Below are 17974 nucleotides of genomic sequence, written 5' to 3'. Positions count from 1 at the left end.
AAATTGAGCAATCTATTTTATGCAATATAGCTGGGGTGATTTGTAGCCTATGCAATATCTTATATTGATTCTTCCTTAGTCTAATGCAGGTAGATGCTGCTGTGATGACATCAATCGCCTCTTTCCAATCATCCTAAATGAATTCAGTGCCTAAGTCACCCTCCCATTTGCGAGTGATGTTGGGTAGCACATATGTATCACAGGAAAGCAGTAGGGAATAGAAAGCTGAAATAAACTGTTTAAGATTTTTATGGTTTAGGAGGAAAGTTTCTGGGTTATTAAAATGAGAAGTGGAAGCAGGGAAGTTTGTAAGGGAGGAAATAAAATGTCTTATCTTAAGGTAGCCAAAGAAATTTGATTTGGGAATATCAAATATATCCTGTAGCTGCTGGAAGGACATAAGGGTATTGCCTCCCAAAAAGACACCCCTTATTTCAGTGTGTAGGCGGATTACCTCTGCTAACGGTTCTAACACCAAGGCAAAGAGAAGAGGGCTTAGAGGGCTTCCCTGGCGGACACCCCTGGCTACTGGAAATGGTTCAGAACGGCGACCATTAGTAATGACAATGGCTCTGGGTGCTTGATATATGGTTTGGGTCCATTTTAAAAAGTCTCCCCCCAACCCAAATTTCTCCATAATGTCAAAAAAGTAGGGCCATTCGACTCTGTCAAAGGCCTTTTCGACATCAAGGGAGACAGCTAGTGTTTTCTGTTTGTGTACAATATTCAAAAGCCTCCTAACATTGCTAGAAGAGTAGCGTCCATGAATAAAGCCTGTTTGGTCAGGGTTCATAAGAATTGGAAGCAGGTTTTCAGGGTGTTTTGCTAATAGCTTTGGGAGTAGTTTACTGTCAACAGATATCAGACTGATTGGCCTGTAAGATCCACATATATCAGCGGGCTTGCCTTTCTTCAAAATAATAGCGATGTGTGCAAGATTTAGAGTAGGGGGAAGACAGCTCTTATCAAAACAATCTAAATACATATTTGTGGGGGGGGGGGGGGGGGGGTCACTGTTTTGGTAATAATTGATATCGGTATCGGCCCTGAAAAAACCATATTGGTCGATCCCTAGCATAAACACAGCCCAATACAAAAAGCTCGCCATATAGATAACCAGACAGAAGCACATACCGACTCTCTTTGTCAGATACGGTTTTATCAAGAGTGAAAGGCAAGGAACGGTGTATAAGAACAGCGACCCCTCTACTTTTCGAATTATATGAGGAGTAAAACACCTGGCCTACCCAGCTCCTCTGTAGTTTTATGTGTTCTAAATCAGAGAGGTGGGTTTCCTAAAGAAAGGCAATCTGACATTTCTCTTTCTTAAAAAATGAAAGTATTTTCTGACATTTAATAACATGGTTAATGCCCTTGACGTTAAGAGTGATTATTTTGATATTACTCCTATCTAAATTTCAAATAGTGTAATAAAGGGGTGGAAGGAGAACAGGAAAAGAATATTAAGAGATTGCAATGGAACAGTGAACATAAAAAAATCAACAAAAAAAAGACTGTAGGAAAATAGCAAAGCAACTACAGTAACAGTAAACACACAGTAGATCAAGCTGTCATAATGGCGCCATCCCCAAATTATGGGCCACAACCCAATATGTAACAAACCCCACCCATAACAAAAAACCACAACCCAAGAGCAGTTGGGACAGGTGAAGCTAAGGGGTAGCCCACTCTTTAGAGATATCAGTTTATCAGCAGGAAACATTTCTGTACCGCTACTAAAACCCAGTCTCCACATCCCTCCCGCCCACACAGTCATTATAGTGCAAAATTATCAAACCTGTATCAGTCAAAGTCATTTATGGCCTAGAGATAAAAATAAAAATAAAGTCCATAAACAAGGCATTGTATCATAAACAAACTTTAGAGTGTACAATTAGAGTTATCCTCACCAAAGAGATCAGTCTGTTACTTCTGTTGGAGAATCACCTGCTCAGAAACTCCTCAGCTTCCTGGGGTGTCTTGAAGGAATGATCTTCTCCTCGAACTGTGATGGAGAGCATAGCCGGATAGCGCTTCTGAAACCGTATCTTCTTCTTGAGGAGCTTCACGCAGGTGTCGTTGAATTGGCGTCTTGCTTCCCTCACTGCCGCAGATAGGTCCTGGCGGATGTAGACCTTGTTGTCCTGGTAGATGATATCGCCCTTCTCCTTGGCCGCTGTGAGGATTCTCCGCTTGTCACTGTAATTATGGAGTTTGATAATTACTGGCCTGTTGCAGTTTGGCTAGCACGGCCCAAGAGCTCTGTGAGCCCTGTCGATCTTAATGGACCCACGTTTAGAATCCAGCCCTAATGTGTCATGCAGCCAGCTTTCAAAAAATGTTGTCTCTGCGACTACGGTTTTTAGCGTCCTCAGCACGGTCAGCAAGGGACTGCACTTTATGCTCAAGAGCGGCAACTTTGTTCTCCAGAGAAATTGTTCTGTCGTCATTCTCGGAGACGTGATTTTCCGCCTCGGTTAGCCTTCTGCTATTGTCAACTATGCGACTAGTCAGGCCGTTTAAAGCAGTCTGAAGCTCGGCGAATTTCAACTCCATAAGGGTGCTAATCTTCTCTGTGACATTTTGGGCAATAGCATTAGCCAAGCTCTCCTCAGGAGATAGTCATCCTTACCCATTCCCGAGCTAGCAGCAGGTGCTTTTTTGGAGTCAGCTGGATGACGTCCTTTCGACATATGTCGTTGGGAAGTTTGAGCATCTGTTCCAGACATGTTACTTATGAAAATATATATAAAAATATGTGGTTTGATAGGTAAAAAAAAGAAATAGTGGACTTTTAGGCGGGAGGTTGATTGAAGGCGACCGCTCAGTCCGAATGCATCATGTGATCCCAAATGGTAACATTGTTAATAAATGTTTCAGACCATGGTGCATTCCTTTAATGTTGTCTTCAATGACATTTGCCTTTCGAGTAGGCTATAAATTCCCACTTGGATAGCTTTAAAACTACCCTGGAAATCCAGAGTTCTCACGAGAGTACAATGGAATTGTCTCTGCGAGAAACTCTGGCAATGAGCAATGATGCACGTTACTTTTCCCCCTTGAATCACGGGGAACCAGCTAAACTGATGATGACAGTGCTGCAACGTTGGAGGACAGTAAACATTGGTCGTAGTTAGGGTTGGGTATCGTTTGGGTTTTATCCGATACCGGTGCTAAATCGATACTTTTAAAACGGTGCCGGTGCCGAAACGGTGCCTAAACTGGTACTTTGTTTTTAAAATGTTAAAATGGTCTAAAGCATGAATTGCTTTTTTTTATTGATAAGACAAATTTGAACATGAATCAATTTACTATCAATATCTCATTGCTCCTACGAATAATACATTTAAATGTTAAAACAGCTTGCCATGCATGCACACACAATGGTAAGCTCTGCTTTCAAGTTTACCCAGTGTAGGCGGTTTGCCATAAGGTAGGCCTATGTTAAAACCGCTTGCCATAAAACTGCCAGGTCATGGACAACATGCATTTGCAAGCAAGCTAATCTAACAGGGACTCTACTTTCCAGTTAATTCAGTGTGTTCCCAAATGCCTCAAGAAATTTCATGTCTTAACCCATAACACACAGTAGTTTTGAACATACACTACATAGGCTACATGTCAGTGTTGAAGTGTTTAGATTCCCAGCGCTAGCCTATAGGCATTTTAACAGCAACTATGGCTATGCGCTAACAGGGGTCATCCCTATGTTCCCCGGGTCCTATGTTCCCCACTCGGGGTTAGGATTAAGGTTATGGTTAGGGCAGAGAATGTCTAATAAGGGGAGAACCTTCACTCTCGGAACTCTTCCGGTGTGGTACTGCATCTAGGGGCGCTCGCGGGTGAGTCCAGAATGAATGGAGGTCTATGGAGCTGTACCCCTCAAAATCCACTTTTCTCGGGATATAATTTTTTTTCAAGTAATTTGAATACTGTATTCGAAAGGGGAGGCAAAGACAATACACTTGGTTGAGTATTATATTTTTTAAAGTCACTTAATTGTTCTAAAAAGCCTTTCAAAAGTGCCAATGACGTCATTCATTAGCATGATCATAGCATAGCATAGCATCAATGCTAGCGTGTTATGGGCAACAACGACCCAACCTGTAAGAAAACGAAAGGACATGACTCCCGGATTATTTCACTTTTGATTGATAATCCATATCCATTTTGCGAAAAATAAAATAAAATCTGAGGGTTTCAGTTGTTAAATAGGTGAAAACAATAAATTTAGCCATGTAGCTCCATAGGACCCCATGTATTTTGGACTCGCCCGCGATCGCCATCTAGGTGAACTCTGGTGAACTGCAGCCAAATTCGGTTTGTATGGGATTAATAGAGTGGGGAGGCTCTCCGTAGACGGGCTCTGGTTAGGGTTTTAAAAAAGGGTCCTATGTTCCCCGGTCCCATACATAGCGGGGAACATAGGACCCGGGGAACATAGGTACGCATAGCACTTTTCTGCATATGTATTACATTGAGCAAAACCTCCAGACTTTCCATAATTTTGCACATCTGGAAAACAGTGTTTCATAATTAGGCCTACATATCTTTCCTGATTTTCCGGATCTAAATTTACATTTATTTACATTTACATGTATTAATTAAGCAGACACTTTTATCCAAAGTTACTTATGTCAATTATATTACAAAGTCCATGTTAACAAAGTTTAAATGTGTCTGGGTAGGCGGCCTACATACTCTATTGTTCACATATGCCACCAACACCATTACAACCTCACATTTGCCACCAACACCAATCAAGCACACCTTCCTTCCTCCGTTATTTTTATAACCACCACAGCCAGCCGCCACTGATGTGGATAGATTATGGTTGGAAATAATGTAGCCAACTGACATGTCTGTTTTGTAGCCTATGTTTCAGAATAAGTGACGATACTTTCGAGCGCCCTCCTGTCGGCATGCATGTTCTCATGCACCTCCTATTTTCCAAATGAAGCACTTACTGTATGAATGGAAGAGAGTGGACTAAGATCAGATAGTTCTAAAAGAAATTACACAACCAATATGTTGATTATGTATAATTATGCTTACAAATAATATATCAATTCATTGCTATTTTCCAATTTTTTTTTTACTAGATGACCTTAGGGTTGTACTTTTGTGGAAGGGGGGAGCTGGGAAGAGCTCCTTGGCTAACAGACTCCTGGGCGGTGAGGCTGCCAAGATAAAAACAGGACTCTGTGTGTGGAAGCAGGGAGAACATGATGGAAAGAAAATTACAGTGGTAGACACACCTGGATGGGACAGGGTGTCTGTGGATCATACATCTGAACAGATCAAACATGAGATCATACGAAGCACCACACTTTGTCTACCGGGACCTCATGCCCTGCTCCTGGTGTTGCCAGTATCACAGGATGGAGAAGTGCCATCAGATAAGGAGATTCAGTCTCACTGCCAGCATATCCAGCTGTTGTCAGAGAAGGCCTGGAGGTACACCATGGTATTGTTTGCATGTGAGGGTGAGGTGGAGCAGTCTGTCATTGATCAGCATCTGAAAGCTACTGAGAAACTGGTAGAGAAATGTGAGGGGCGGTACTTCATCATCCAGAAGGACACTCCGGTTCCCGAGCTGCTGCAGGAGATAAAGAGTCTTGTGTCAGACAACAGTGGAAATTGCCTGCCATTCCAAGACTATTACAGCGGGAGGAGAGATCAGTTAGAGGAGTTGAAAGAGAAATCAAAAAATCATGGGGATAGAACAAAGACCAGACGTGGTAGCTCCGAATTTATACCTCCAACATGTGAGTTTTATTGGTTAATTTACCAATGTAATATTTATTCTGAACACAATAAGCCCTGTTCTTTTAGGTACTTATTAACTTTTGTTTGCTTAATTAACATGTGTATCATAGGCTATGCCTTTTTCACAGAGATGTGTACATTGTTCACTAGTAACAATCCATTACTGCATGAACTTACAGTACATATTCACTTTTGATTGCTCATGGGTCATTCAGTGTAAAATCAGATGAGGTTGTTGCTGCACCGTCTCATATTTTGTTCAAATCTTGTCTATATCATTCTCTTGGCTAAAGAGACCATCCATCCAAAGCAAGCATTTATGGTGGGTGCATTAGTGCCATGGGCAGATTGCACATCTGGAAATGCACAATTAATGCTTAATGATGTATTAGGTGTTGATAAACATATACTGCCATCCAGATAGATAGATAGATAGATAGATAGATAGATAAATAGATAGATAGATACTTCATTGATCTCCAAGGGGAAATTCAAGGTCTCACACACAACATGACAGACATCACACACAACATGCACTTACAGCAGAAAAGTAATATACATATAAAAAACTCCATTGTACAATAGAGACAGTAGAAGATAAACATGATACTAAGATATTAAATACCGGTACTAAATATAAACTAAATCAAATATCAGCATAGTGTGCTTAAGGATGATCAAGCATGACAGGGACTGAGCCTGTAATTCAGTGTGCATGGTAAGGTGCTCTATGAGAGTGAGTGTCACGGTGATGGTGCAAATAAGTAAGTCCAACAATGCAACAGTGCAAGGATAACGTCTAGAGACCAGCATAAAATAAATATGGACATATAAGAGAATAATGTATAATGTAGACAAGGTAATATAAAAAAACTATCAGTGCAAGAATAGGTTGATGTAAAAGGGTTACAGCCATTGGTCAAGTATTGAGTTAGGTATTAAGCATCAGGCACAGTCCAGGAGGGAGGGAGGGGTTGTGCAAATGTGCTAATATATCATGTAAACAGACTATGCAGAGAAGTCTGTCTATCTCTCCTCTACCCTTAAGTGAAGCATTGAACTGTTCAATGGCCCTGGGGGACAAATGACTTCCTCAGTCTGTCAGTTGTGCATGACAGTGAGCAAAGTCTCCAGCTGATCAGGCTCTTCTGCTTTACAATAGTGCTGTGGAGTGGATGACATTCATTGTCCAAGATGCTGATCAGTTTGTTCAGGGTCCTCTTGTCTGATATTGAAGTGATGCACTCCAGTTCGGCTCCCACGACAAAACCAGCTTTCCTTACCAGCCTATCTAGTCGCCCAGCAGAGTTAGTGAGCAGAGCTGAGCGGTGCGAATATCCCGCTCCTCGCTCAGGTGGCTGTTCACTCGGCCGCTCCTCGCTCAGGTAGCTGTTCACTCGGCCGCTCCTCGCTCAGGTGGCTGTTCACTCGGCCGCTCCTCGCTCAGGTGGCTGTTCACTCGGCCGCTCCTCCGCTCAAATTCACGTCAGGCTGCTCCGCTCAATTTCGCTCCCCGCTCCACTTCAGAATCCTCCCGCTCCAGTGAAATCGCTCCACGCTCTCTCCAATTTAAAAAAGGGAGAAATAATCTACAAGCCGAATTGTCACCTTAGAATCCCAAAGAACTAAGAGTAACAGCAATGTCACTCATAGAACATGTATTGTAAAAGATAGCCTAATGCAACACCGACAGTGCAACAACGAACAAGCTTGGCAACGTCAATACACATAAGCCTAAAACTAAAGGAATCAGTGGGATTAATTGCCTAAATAATACAGATTTAGCATTCAATTTTTACTTCAGCCTTACTTAAAGCATAGGCTATTCAAATTGCTCATGTTTTTCTTTGCTCTCCGTAGCACACTCATGTTTCCACGAAATGTGTCTTCTTAAATTCCAAAATAAATCTCACTGGTAGAGTGTCACCACATAGTTGTTATTGCTCTACATTGTTAGTATCTAGTTGTTTTGTAGGAATAGTACGCTTGTAAGCCCTATGACTTTCAGTTTCCTTTCTAAAATATATAGAAAGTAAGTTCCCCAACGAACTTACTGTGACGTAGGCACGCTGGACTATGTGCTACGGACTCTGGGACAATGCATTCTGGGATACGGGGTAGAACTTTGGGGGTTGTTTGTGTGTGTTAATGCCTTTATTTACTGTTTTAATGTCCGTGTTTTAGTGTAGCGTGTTACCCCTTTAGGTCTTCCTCGTGTGTTATCCTTTTTGTGTGGGGGGCTGCGTCCACCCCTGTATGTGTAGTGTATGTGTGTGTTTGAGGTGCCTCTAGTGTTCTGTGTTTGTGGTCTGTGTTCCTGGCCCTGTCAGTGAAAGTGGCTATCGAACCAAGCTCTGGCCAAGTCTAATCCGTTACATTACTATGGCCAACATCTTTGTATTGCAATGCAACGGTTCTTGGTGTCATTATGTAGACGTGAATCCTGGCTGGATTTGGGCATGCCTCAGACTCGTGGTGTGAGCGGTATCGGAGCGGAACAGAGCGGCCGCTCCGGCCTCTAAATTAAAGGGACACCAGGCAATGTTTTTCATGTTAATTACTCATCTTCGTAAGTCGGTATATGGTTAAATGACTCATACAGGGCGAATGAAGACTCTCGCCCGCCCCTACTGCCTGTAGGAAAAATATCCCGCTTGCAAGTTCAGTGTATCGTACCCGCCGACCGAAGCAGGATCAGTTTACATCCTGCATCCACAGCACAGAGGCAGGCTAACGAAACGCTAGCGATTGTTGCAAACGTGTGTATAATGGCAGAGCCGGCGAAGAAGCGGTGAAAACCCTTGACGAAAGATGCAAAGAAAAGGAAAAGAGCTTCAGACCGAGCGAGGGGGAGTTTCGTAGAGAAAAAGCATCAGGCTTGCCTGGTGTCCCTTTAAAAAGCGCTCCACGCTCAAACTAAATTCCATCCGCTCCGCTCCGCTAGCTAGCTCTGTCGCCCAGCATCCTTCTTCTTTGTGCTTCCTCCCCAGCATAGAAGAGGACGCTGCCAACAACAGACTGCAACAACAGACATCATCTTTTCCATGAAAAATGCCAAACTGTGTTCTGCACATAATTATTACAACAATATGGCTAGTAGTACAGTGTTGTCTGGGTACAAAAAATAATGAAAGTGTTATAACAAAAAAAATAAAACAAGTGCAAAAAAATATAAAACTGTAAAGTCTGAGATGTTTGGCAACCATTTTCTTGGATTTTGTCTGATTCGACACGGAATGACCCTTATGTAATACTTTATTTATTCACTTTTGTCATAAAAGATACAGAAAATGACTCAAACCCTCAACTAAGGTATACCCCATACCAATTAATGAACAGATCATTTGCTTAATATGCTTTTTAAAATAAATCTTTCTTTCTGTCTTTAACAGTTGCCTTTTTTGGAGGTCCAACATTAATGCTCATCACATTTGCTTTTGTTGGATGTGTTCTGGGACTGAGGAAGCTGATGCGTCCCCGGGAACTGGTCTAGTCATTGGGTTTGTTGTTGGTATTTTCCTGGCTATACTGATGACAATAGCAAGAAGGTTTTTAACAGGCCAGCACATCCTCACTGGTGCATACGATAGAAATGATACAGTTGTGGACTCACCTGTGAAGTCCAAAGTGCAACAGAAAATGGCAATCTGATAACAGATATTCAGGAGTGAGTGTGACAACATTTGCCATGCCCCTAGAGTCAACCTCTGTTAGGTAACATACAGTGTTAGGGAGTAACTAGTAACATGTAACGGAATTGCGTAATTGAAGTATAAAATAAAGGTAACTGTAATTCATTACAGTTACTGGGAAAATGTGTAATTACAGTTACCTATGAAAATGTTTGTGATTACAATGGGGTTACATTTGGGTAAAACATTGTCTATTGTTCTATTTCTTTTCATAAGTGGCTTATGTTATGTGTTCTTCCACATAAGATGCCTGCTGTTATTTCATTCCGTTCCTGTACTGTCCCTGTGTATATCTGTATGTGACTATGTGTTTTGAGATAAGAGGGAATATGATGATTTTGATGCGTCAGCTATCTGCTCCGGATTGCCAGGTTGGCGCTAATCAGAGTCTGATTCAGTGTGGTCCATGTAAGATGGGATGACCAACGCCATCTTCTGTCAGCCTGGATGGATACTTAAACCCTAACTATTTCCTTGTCTAGTTAGAGCAGCTGATGGATCTTTAGGTGAAGTCATGCTGTCTCTCCTTTGATGTACATCATTGTAAATAAAATTCTGTTCCTGATTTTTCCTACCATTGGTCTGACTGGGTCTTCATTCATATGTGGTATCAACATCACCATCAATTTCAAGTGTAATTATTGGCAGACAGAGATACGCACACATACACACACAGAGAACCCACAGAGCACAATTCTATAAGATTGGGACCCTTGCATATTCCATAATTGTTTTATTTTATATTTTAGGCTGTGTGTATTTTTTCCAAGGCATTGATTGCTGTAGAATGTCAGTGCCAAAGTTTGATTTTGAAGTTGGGAAAAAAAATAACTCACTGGATTTATTTAATTTTTAATGTGTACATCAGTTGCCCATAATTGACATGTACGGATACTTTTCTCACAAGATGGCGGTGAACGGAATAATAGTGAGGTAACACACTTAAGATTCATCAGGTAGAGTTTCACAGACATGCCCAGAGGATTATTCAGGATACTCATGGAAAGAATTCCTTTTTGAGTGTGTTTTGAGTCTTATTATTCAATTACAGCGTTTAAAATCTATTGTTTATAAATTATAGTCCATATACGAACACATCAAGTGTTGTTTTATTTATTTTTGCCACCAATGTATTTATTGTGAAATTAATTCAATAATGTAAAACTTTACTTCATTTGGATGTAAAGTTACAAATCTGATATACACTGCTCAAAATAAATAAGGGAACACTTTTTCATAGGAGTATAGCATCAAGTCTATCAAACTTGTAAGCTATTGGTCTGGCTAGTTACGTAACAGGTGGTTGTGAATCAGTTTCACCTGCTTTGATGTCATCAAAGTTAACAACGGGGGTATTCTAAGAACGTGGTTTAGTGACAAACCTGGGTAAGTTAACTCAGAGTAAGTGGTAAACCTCCTACAAGAGCCCTATGGCCCTATGGTCATTGTTAGGAGAATGAAGCCAAACAGTTCTTCTATTAGGAGGTTTACCACCTACTAACCCAGGTTTGTCACTAAACCACGTACTTGGAATACCCCCCAGGTGCACTAGAGGGGCAACAATGAGACGACCCCCAAAACAGGAATGGTGGAGGGTGGCATGAGGGCCCAATGGCCTCTAGAGGGACCTGTGCTCACTGCCCAGCACTGTGGAGCTCAATTGCCATTTGCCATAGAATACAAAATTGTCAGGTCCGCCATTGGCGCCCTGTGTTTTTCACAGATGAGAGCAGGTTCACCCTGAGCACATGTGACAGACGTGAAAGGGTCTGGACATGTTGTGGAGAACATTATGCTGCCTGCAACATCATTCAGCATGACCGATTTGGTGGTGGGTCAGTGATGGTCTGGGGAGGCATACCCTTGGAGGGACGCACAGACCTCGACAACGGCACCCTCACTGCTCATAAGTAGCGGAATGAATCTTCAGACCCATTGTCTGACCTTGTACTGGTGCAGAAGCCCCTGGGTTCCCCCTGGTGCACAACAATGGCCGGCCACATGTGGTGAGAGTGTGCAGGCAGTTCCTGGAGGATGAAGGAATTGATACCATTGACTGTCCCCCACACTCCCCTGACTTAAATCCAGTAGAACACCTCTTGGACATTGCGTTTTGGTTCATCCAACACCGGCAGGGCGAACCGGACCCCGACGCGCAGCGGATGGGTCTTCTTCCGCCCTGGAGGGACGGAGAGAGAGAGGTGGGATCGGGAAATTACCTGGGTCAGACTTGAATCTGGGTCTCCGTGGGCACTTGGACCTGTGTATGGTACAGGCACTGTAGCCAGTTGTGCCACCGCACCCCCTACAACTGAATTTCTAATTATCATACTGGCATTTATTTTAACGGGCAAATCTTCAATGGGTCTCGGCGTCTAGCCTTCTTCAGGAAGTTAACAAAGAAGTATGTGAGTCAGGTTATGCATGTGTGTGTCTTGACAGCAGGCAGGTGCAGATATTTAAACAATCAATCTAACAGCACAATCAGTGACTCATTGAGTCAACGTTTTTTGAAGAATTTCATGTGGTCAATAGAGGGTTTTATTCTCCAGTCCATAGGCAACCCCTCAAGTATAAATAAAGTAAGAGTTACCATAACAATCACCTGAACAATGCATATTCCTGATGGTTGAGCTGTTTGATCCTATTGCGCCAACATATTGATTCTGGTACATGATCTATAGTCAGTCCACCAGCAAGACATTGTTCAAATTCAAATCAAATAAGACCTCTTCTTAATATTATATTGTGGTTGGATTAATACTGTTGGCAAAGAAAAGTCGTTTTCCTACACCATGTAGACCTCAGCCATAATTTGAGGATTTAGCCTGGATTATTTTATGATGGTTGGTAGACAAACTGGCTTCAGATATCCAACCAAGTGAATACGAGATTGTGCAGTCTTGTGCAGATGGCTGTGGTTAGTGATGTGATGTTGTTAATGGGGAGTTTTACATAGTTAGCGTAAGGTTATTATTTATTTAGCGTACCTAAGGCCTTTTTTCCTTATCAAAAGTGAGGGGGATGACGGCCGTCTCTTCAGCACTGCGGGGGACATATCCCCCACGTCCCCCGTGCCGCAGACACACCTGCCGCAGGTGCGCCATCATGCAACCCTAGCCCATATAACACTGCACACACCTTACATGACATGCTGGACACCTGGACACCTTACATGACATTCACACGGGGGAAGAACTGTACAACGGACGCTCTCGTCCAGCTTTATTCAATTCAATTTCAATTTATTGTGCTTATAGAGCGCCAAAACATAACACATGTATCATGGCGCTTTACAGAATGTAGGCAATCAGAGAAAGAAGGAAAGAAAGGAAGAAAAGGAAAGCAAGAGAGAGGCCCATGGGTAACAGGGGCGAGGAAAAACTCCCTAGAATTGGAGATATATATAGGAAGAAACCTCGAGCAGATCCACGACTCAAGGGCCTGACCCATCTGCCTAGGGTCAGTACATGACAGTAAGGTCTGTATACATGACAAATGCATATGATAGTCGGGTGTAGAGAATAAGACATGGTGTTAAGCACTTGAGCTGAAAGTTACAAGAGGTGGGATGATTACGTATCCGTTATGGTAATTCGTTATTCCTGATTTAGTGACAGGAAGTTCAATAGTCCAGCATTGGGATTGTCCAGGGGAAGGGAGTTTTCGAGGGGCATGTGGTGGGTTGGTGGATGGGCCAGTAATCCAGGCAGAGTTGTCATAGGCTGGTGGTGGGTCGCTAGGCTGTACGGGCCAGGAGTCCAGATAGGGGGCAGTAATAGGGCAGTCGAGGATGGGACTTCAGGTGAGATGGGTGAGAGGAGGGCCAACACACGGATGGTTGATGACTGGTGATGATATACCTCACAAGTGAGGTACAGTAAGGGGGAAGAAAGAGAGATGTAGAGTGGGTTAGTATTACTGAAAATCAGAATGGTTAATGTCAATAAGTAATCAGTAGTACTATATATTGTTACAGTATACCATGGTGGGAATAGGCAAGAGAGGGAGAGTTGAGAGAGAGAGAGAGAGAAGGGGGGAGAGGAGAGGGGGGGGGTTGTACGGCGTGACACATGAAAAGTCCATGACAGCACTATGCTATAGCAGCATAACTAAGGCATGGTGAGGGGTAGTCGACACCAGCGCAGGTATGGTCAGTGACCACCATCGCACGTGCGACTGGGGTGCCAGTCACACGAGGACTCAGCAGGGTGGTCCATTCCAAAAAACCCTGAGGTGGGTGAATTTCCACGCACCATACCTAACTATGGGAGGCAGTAAAGAGGTATGTTTTAAGTCTAGACTTAAAAATAGGGAGGGTGTCTGCTAGTCGAATTGAGGTAGGAAGATTATTCCAGAGGAGGGGTGCGCGATAGCTGAAAGCTCTGCCTCCTACTGTAGTTTTTGAGAATCTTGGAATTACAAGAAGGCCAGTATTCTGTGATCGTAGCGGTCTGGGTGGGTTATATGGAACTAGGAGATCTTTAATATATTCTGGTGCCTGGCCATTAATGGCTTTGTATGTTAGAAGTAATATTTTGAAGTCAATGCGACTTCTAACAGGCAGCCAGTGTAGAGATGCCAGGATAGGGGAAATATGTTCATATTTTTTAGTTCTAGTGAGTGTGCGAGCAGCTGCATTTTGTATAAGCTGTAAGCTCTTTAGACAGGTGTTATTGCAGCCAGCGTATAGAGCATTGCAATAATCAATCCTTGAGGTGACAAAAGCATGGATTAATTTCTCAGCGTCTGGTAGGGATAAAGACTTCCTTATCTTTGAAATGTTCCTTAAATGATAGAATGAAACTTTGGTAATCTGTTTTATGTGATTACTTAGTGATAGGTCTTGGTCAATTGTAACTCCTAGATTTTTAACACATGTGGATGAGGATAGTCGGAGATCAGTAAATGTAGCCTGTGATGAGGATAGGATATCCCTCATCTTTTTAGGACCTAAAACCATGACTTCTGTTTTATCTGAGTTCAAAAGCAGGAAATTGTTTGTCATCCATGTCTTTATGTCTCGTATACATGTGTGAAGTTTGGCTAACGGAGTCAATTCGTCAGGTTTTATGGAAAGGTATAGTTGTGTATCGTCTGCATAAGAATGAAATTTAATGCCATGTTTCCTAATTTCTGAGCCTAGAGGAAGCATATAGAGAGAAAATAACAGGGGCCCTAGTACTGAGCCTTGAGGCACCCCATATTTTACCATAGTCTGGGTAGATGGTTCATTGTGAACCTGTACAAATTGTCTGCGGTTGGAAAGGTATGATCTAAACCAAGCGAGTGCTGAGTCTTTAATGCCTATCGAATGTTCAAGCCTGTGGAGTAGTATGTTGTGGTCTATGGTGTCAAAGGCAGCACTGAGGTCCAGGAGGACCAATATTGATATATGTCCATTATCGGCAGCGATGAGGAGGTCATTAAAAACTTTAACTAAGGCTGATTCAGTACTGTGGTGAGCTCTGAAACCAGACTGATATAATTCTTGGATTTTATTCATATGCAAGAAGGTACCAATTTGTTTCGACACTATTTTTTCTAGTATTTTTGACAAAAAAGGGAGATTAGATATAGGCCTATAGTTGGCCAGGTTGTTAGGGTCAAGGGTAGGCTTTTTGAGGGATGGCTTAATGACAGATAACTTAAACGACTGTGGTACATGGCCTGATAGCAGTGAGTTATTTATAATCTGGAGCAAAGCATTATCCAACAAAGGAAGAGCAGTCTTCAGAAGATGAGTAGGAATAGGATCTAGTAGACTTGTTGTAGATTTTGATGAAGAGATTGTGGAAGTGAGGTCTAATATGTCAATAGGTGTAAATGAATTCAACGTTGTTCGTCTCATCTGTGATTCAATTATGTTTTCGCTACCGTTCAGCAATGGAGTATAAATATTTGGTGAGACTGACTGGATAATAATCTTATCTCTAATTGTTTCAATTTTGTCATTGAAAAAGTTCATGAAGTCATTACTGTTTAGGCAAATAGGGATAGATTCGGTTACTTCGGTGTGGTTCTTCGTCAGGCGGGAGATTGTGGTAAAGAGAAATTTTGTATTGTTTTTGTTTTCTTCGATCAGCGAGGAGTAGTAAGTTGACTTGGCTTCGTTGAGTGCTTTTTTGTAGGTGATAAGGCTATCTTTCCATGCTTGGCGAAAAACTTCCAATTTAGTGGTACGCCATTTTTGTTCAAGTTTACGCGCTGTTCGTTTGAGTGTTTTTGTCTGTGTGGTATACCATGGAGCACGCCTTACTTGTTTTCTCATTCTCTTTTTGAGTGGTGCTACTGAATCAAGGGTTGAGCGTAATGAGTTCATCACATTATCAGTTAACAAGTCGACCTCGGCTGGATTAAGGAATGGGCCTTCTGATAGGCCTACCACATGAGTCCGGAATGGGGCAAGCGTAAGCGAAATTTTTTCTAGAAAGTCTGCATTAGTTTTTTCAGATAAGCCGCGGCTGTAGTATTCAGCTAAATTGGGTACTGCATGTTGTAATGTCATTGTAAAAGTAATTAGATGGTGGTCAGTTAAGGTCGGGTGTTGTGGCAAGATTGTTAACTGCTCTATGTTTATGCCGTATGATAAGACTAGATCAATAGTATGGTTATGTCGGTGCGTGGGCGAATTAACATTTTGGCAGAACCCGACATGGTCAATTAGGGATTGAAATGCAATTGTGAGACAATCGTGCACATTATCCATATGAATATTAAAATCACCCAATATAAGTATTTTTTCTGTTTGGATAGTTAAAGTAGAAAGGAAATCAGAAAATTCCTCTAAGAAATCAGTGTAGGGGCCAGGGGGTCTGTACAATGTGACCACAGTTACAGGCTGATTAGTTTTCCAGTCTGGCGGTAAAAAATTGAGGACTAGAACTTCAAAAGATTTAAACTTGTGTGTGAGCTTGGGAGATGTGAGAAGACTAGATAGATAGATTGTAGCTACTCCACCTCCCCTGCCAGTGTGGCGTGGTACATGATAATTCAAATGGGAGGGAGGTGTAGACTCATTTAATGGAAGGTATTCATCTGGTTTAAGCCAGGTTTCAGTAAGACACATAACATCTATATGATTGTCAGTAATAATTTCATTAACCAAGGCAGTTTTACTTGACAGTGATCGAATATTAAGTAAAGCAAGTGTAAGTTGCGTTTTTGGAGGAATTTGCTTCACCGAAGAAGTTTTTATCGTAATAAGATTGCTACGAATAATTCCCCTAGTGGGTCGAGTAAGAGTTGACAGTCTTGGTACAGACACGCTCTCTATTTGGCCTTGTGTGCCCTGTATACCTGGGTGACTGTTAGGACGGCAGAGATCTGTGTAAGACCTTATCTCTGCTTCCTGGATCTCTGGTTCGTCAGGAACTAGCCTCGGTTAAGTGACGGTCTATGTTCCTTGAAAGGAGGGCAGTACCCTCCCATGTGGGATGGATACCGTCTCTTTTCAACAGTCCAGGTTTCCCCCAGAAGGAGCTAAAGTTATCTATGAAGCCCACATTGTTATTGGCACACCACTTTGACAGCCATCGGTTGAGGTCCGAAATTCTGCTGAGCATTTCATCACCTCTTTTAATGGGTATGGGTCCTGTGTTTATTCTGTCTGTGAAAGTGGCCTTGAATGCCCTGCGTGTTAAGTGCCAAAAGAAGCTGTGGTTGCGAAATGAATGAACATGTGTGTTTCTTATTGTAAGTTGTCTCCAGAGTGTGAGTGCATATACTATGTATTGTGTGCATTAGTATTAGTGGCTCATTCGTTGATCTCTCCCTCTCTTGCTGGACAGGAGCTGCAAGCCAATTGGGTGGCGGGCTATCTCGGTGGTGTCCCTTCACTTTTCCTGCTGTGGTGAATCTGAGTATTTGGCATTGACATGTTCACGTGTGGTGTGTCTCTAGACACTCCTCTGATATACTGTGCACTCCAGCCCTGGGAAAGCTCCAGCCCTGTTCCTGGCTCTTCCTACCCTCCATCAGTTGTTAGTCTACTGGTCTTTTGCAACACAGTCTGGTGTGTGTGTATCTGTACATGTGTGTCCAGGCCATTTGTGTCAGTGCCTTAGTGGCAGAGGTTCTGACTGTCTGGAGAGAACAAACTCCCTGTACGTTTTTAATGAATGTAAATAAAGACAGAGTTTATTTTTTGAACCACGCCTCTGGTTTTCTGTGACCACGAACCTGTGTTGCCTGGTTGGGCTTCATGTAACAAGTTATAGTCCAATAGATTGAATATTCTAAGGGGCAGGGCCTCAGATGGCGTAGTCGACATGTCTCAATAGAGAGCTAACATACCACTTTCCACACTCACTAATGTTCAGAGACCAGAGCAGACCGGATACGTCATCATATGGGATGTTAGTTTTCATAGGGCTGCTTTGGTCCGCAACTAGCCTGGCGAGCCAGACCCACATTTACATGTAGGGTCTGGACACTCACCGTTCGCAGTGCTCAGTCCGAGGGGCGGGATAATCAGTTGTCTTTCAAATTCCCTCTGCACACAATAGGACAGC

The 17974-nt window shown here is 42.5% G+C and overlaps 1 protein-coding gene across 1 annotated transcript in view; it reads left to right on the top strand.

Annotated features, from left to right (window-relative positions):
- LOC143132618 (uncharacterized) overlaps positions 1–10035 on the top strand; it is a 38599-nt gene extending 28564 nt beyond the window's left edge. The window contains exons 20-21 of the mRNA XM_076292269.1: positions 5103–5768; positions 9162–10035. Coding sequence (XP_076148384.1) covers positions 5103–5768; positions 9162–9262 — 767 coding nt within the window. The 3' untranslated portion in view covers positions 9263–10035. The remainder of the gene's footprint in view (positions 1–5102; positions 5769–9161) is intronic.
- Positions 10036–17974: the final 7939 nt, after the last annotated feature.

Source organism: Alosa pseudoharengus, unplaced genomic scaffold (assembly GCF_046254945.1).
Source record: "Alosa pseudoharengus isolate Yale_2024_CS ecotype anadromous, Long Island Sound unplaced genomic scaffold, YU_APseudo_1.1 YU_APseudo_1.1_scf_1, whole genome shotgun sequence".
Taxonomy (NCBI): Eukaryota; Metazoa; Chordata; class Actinopteri; order Clupeiformes; family Clupeidae; genus Alosa; species Alosa pseudoharengus.
The sequence above is the reverse complement of the archived record's forward strand: the minus strand, read 5'-3'. Positions and strand labels throughout refer to the sequence as shown.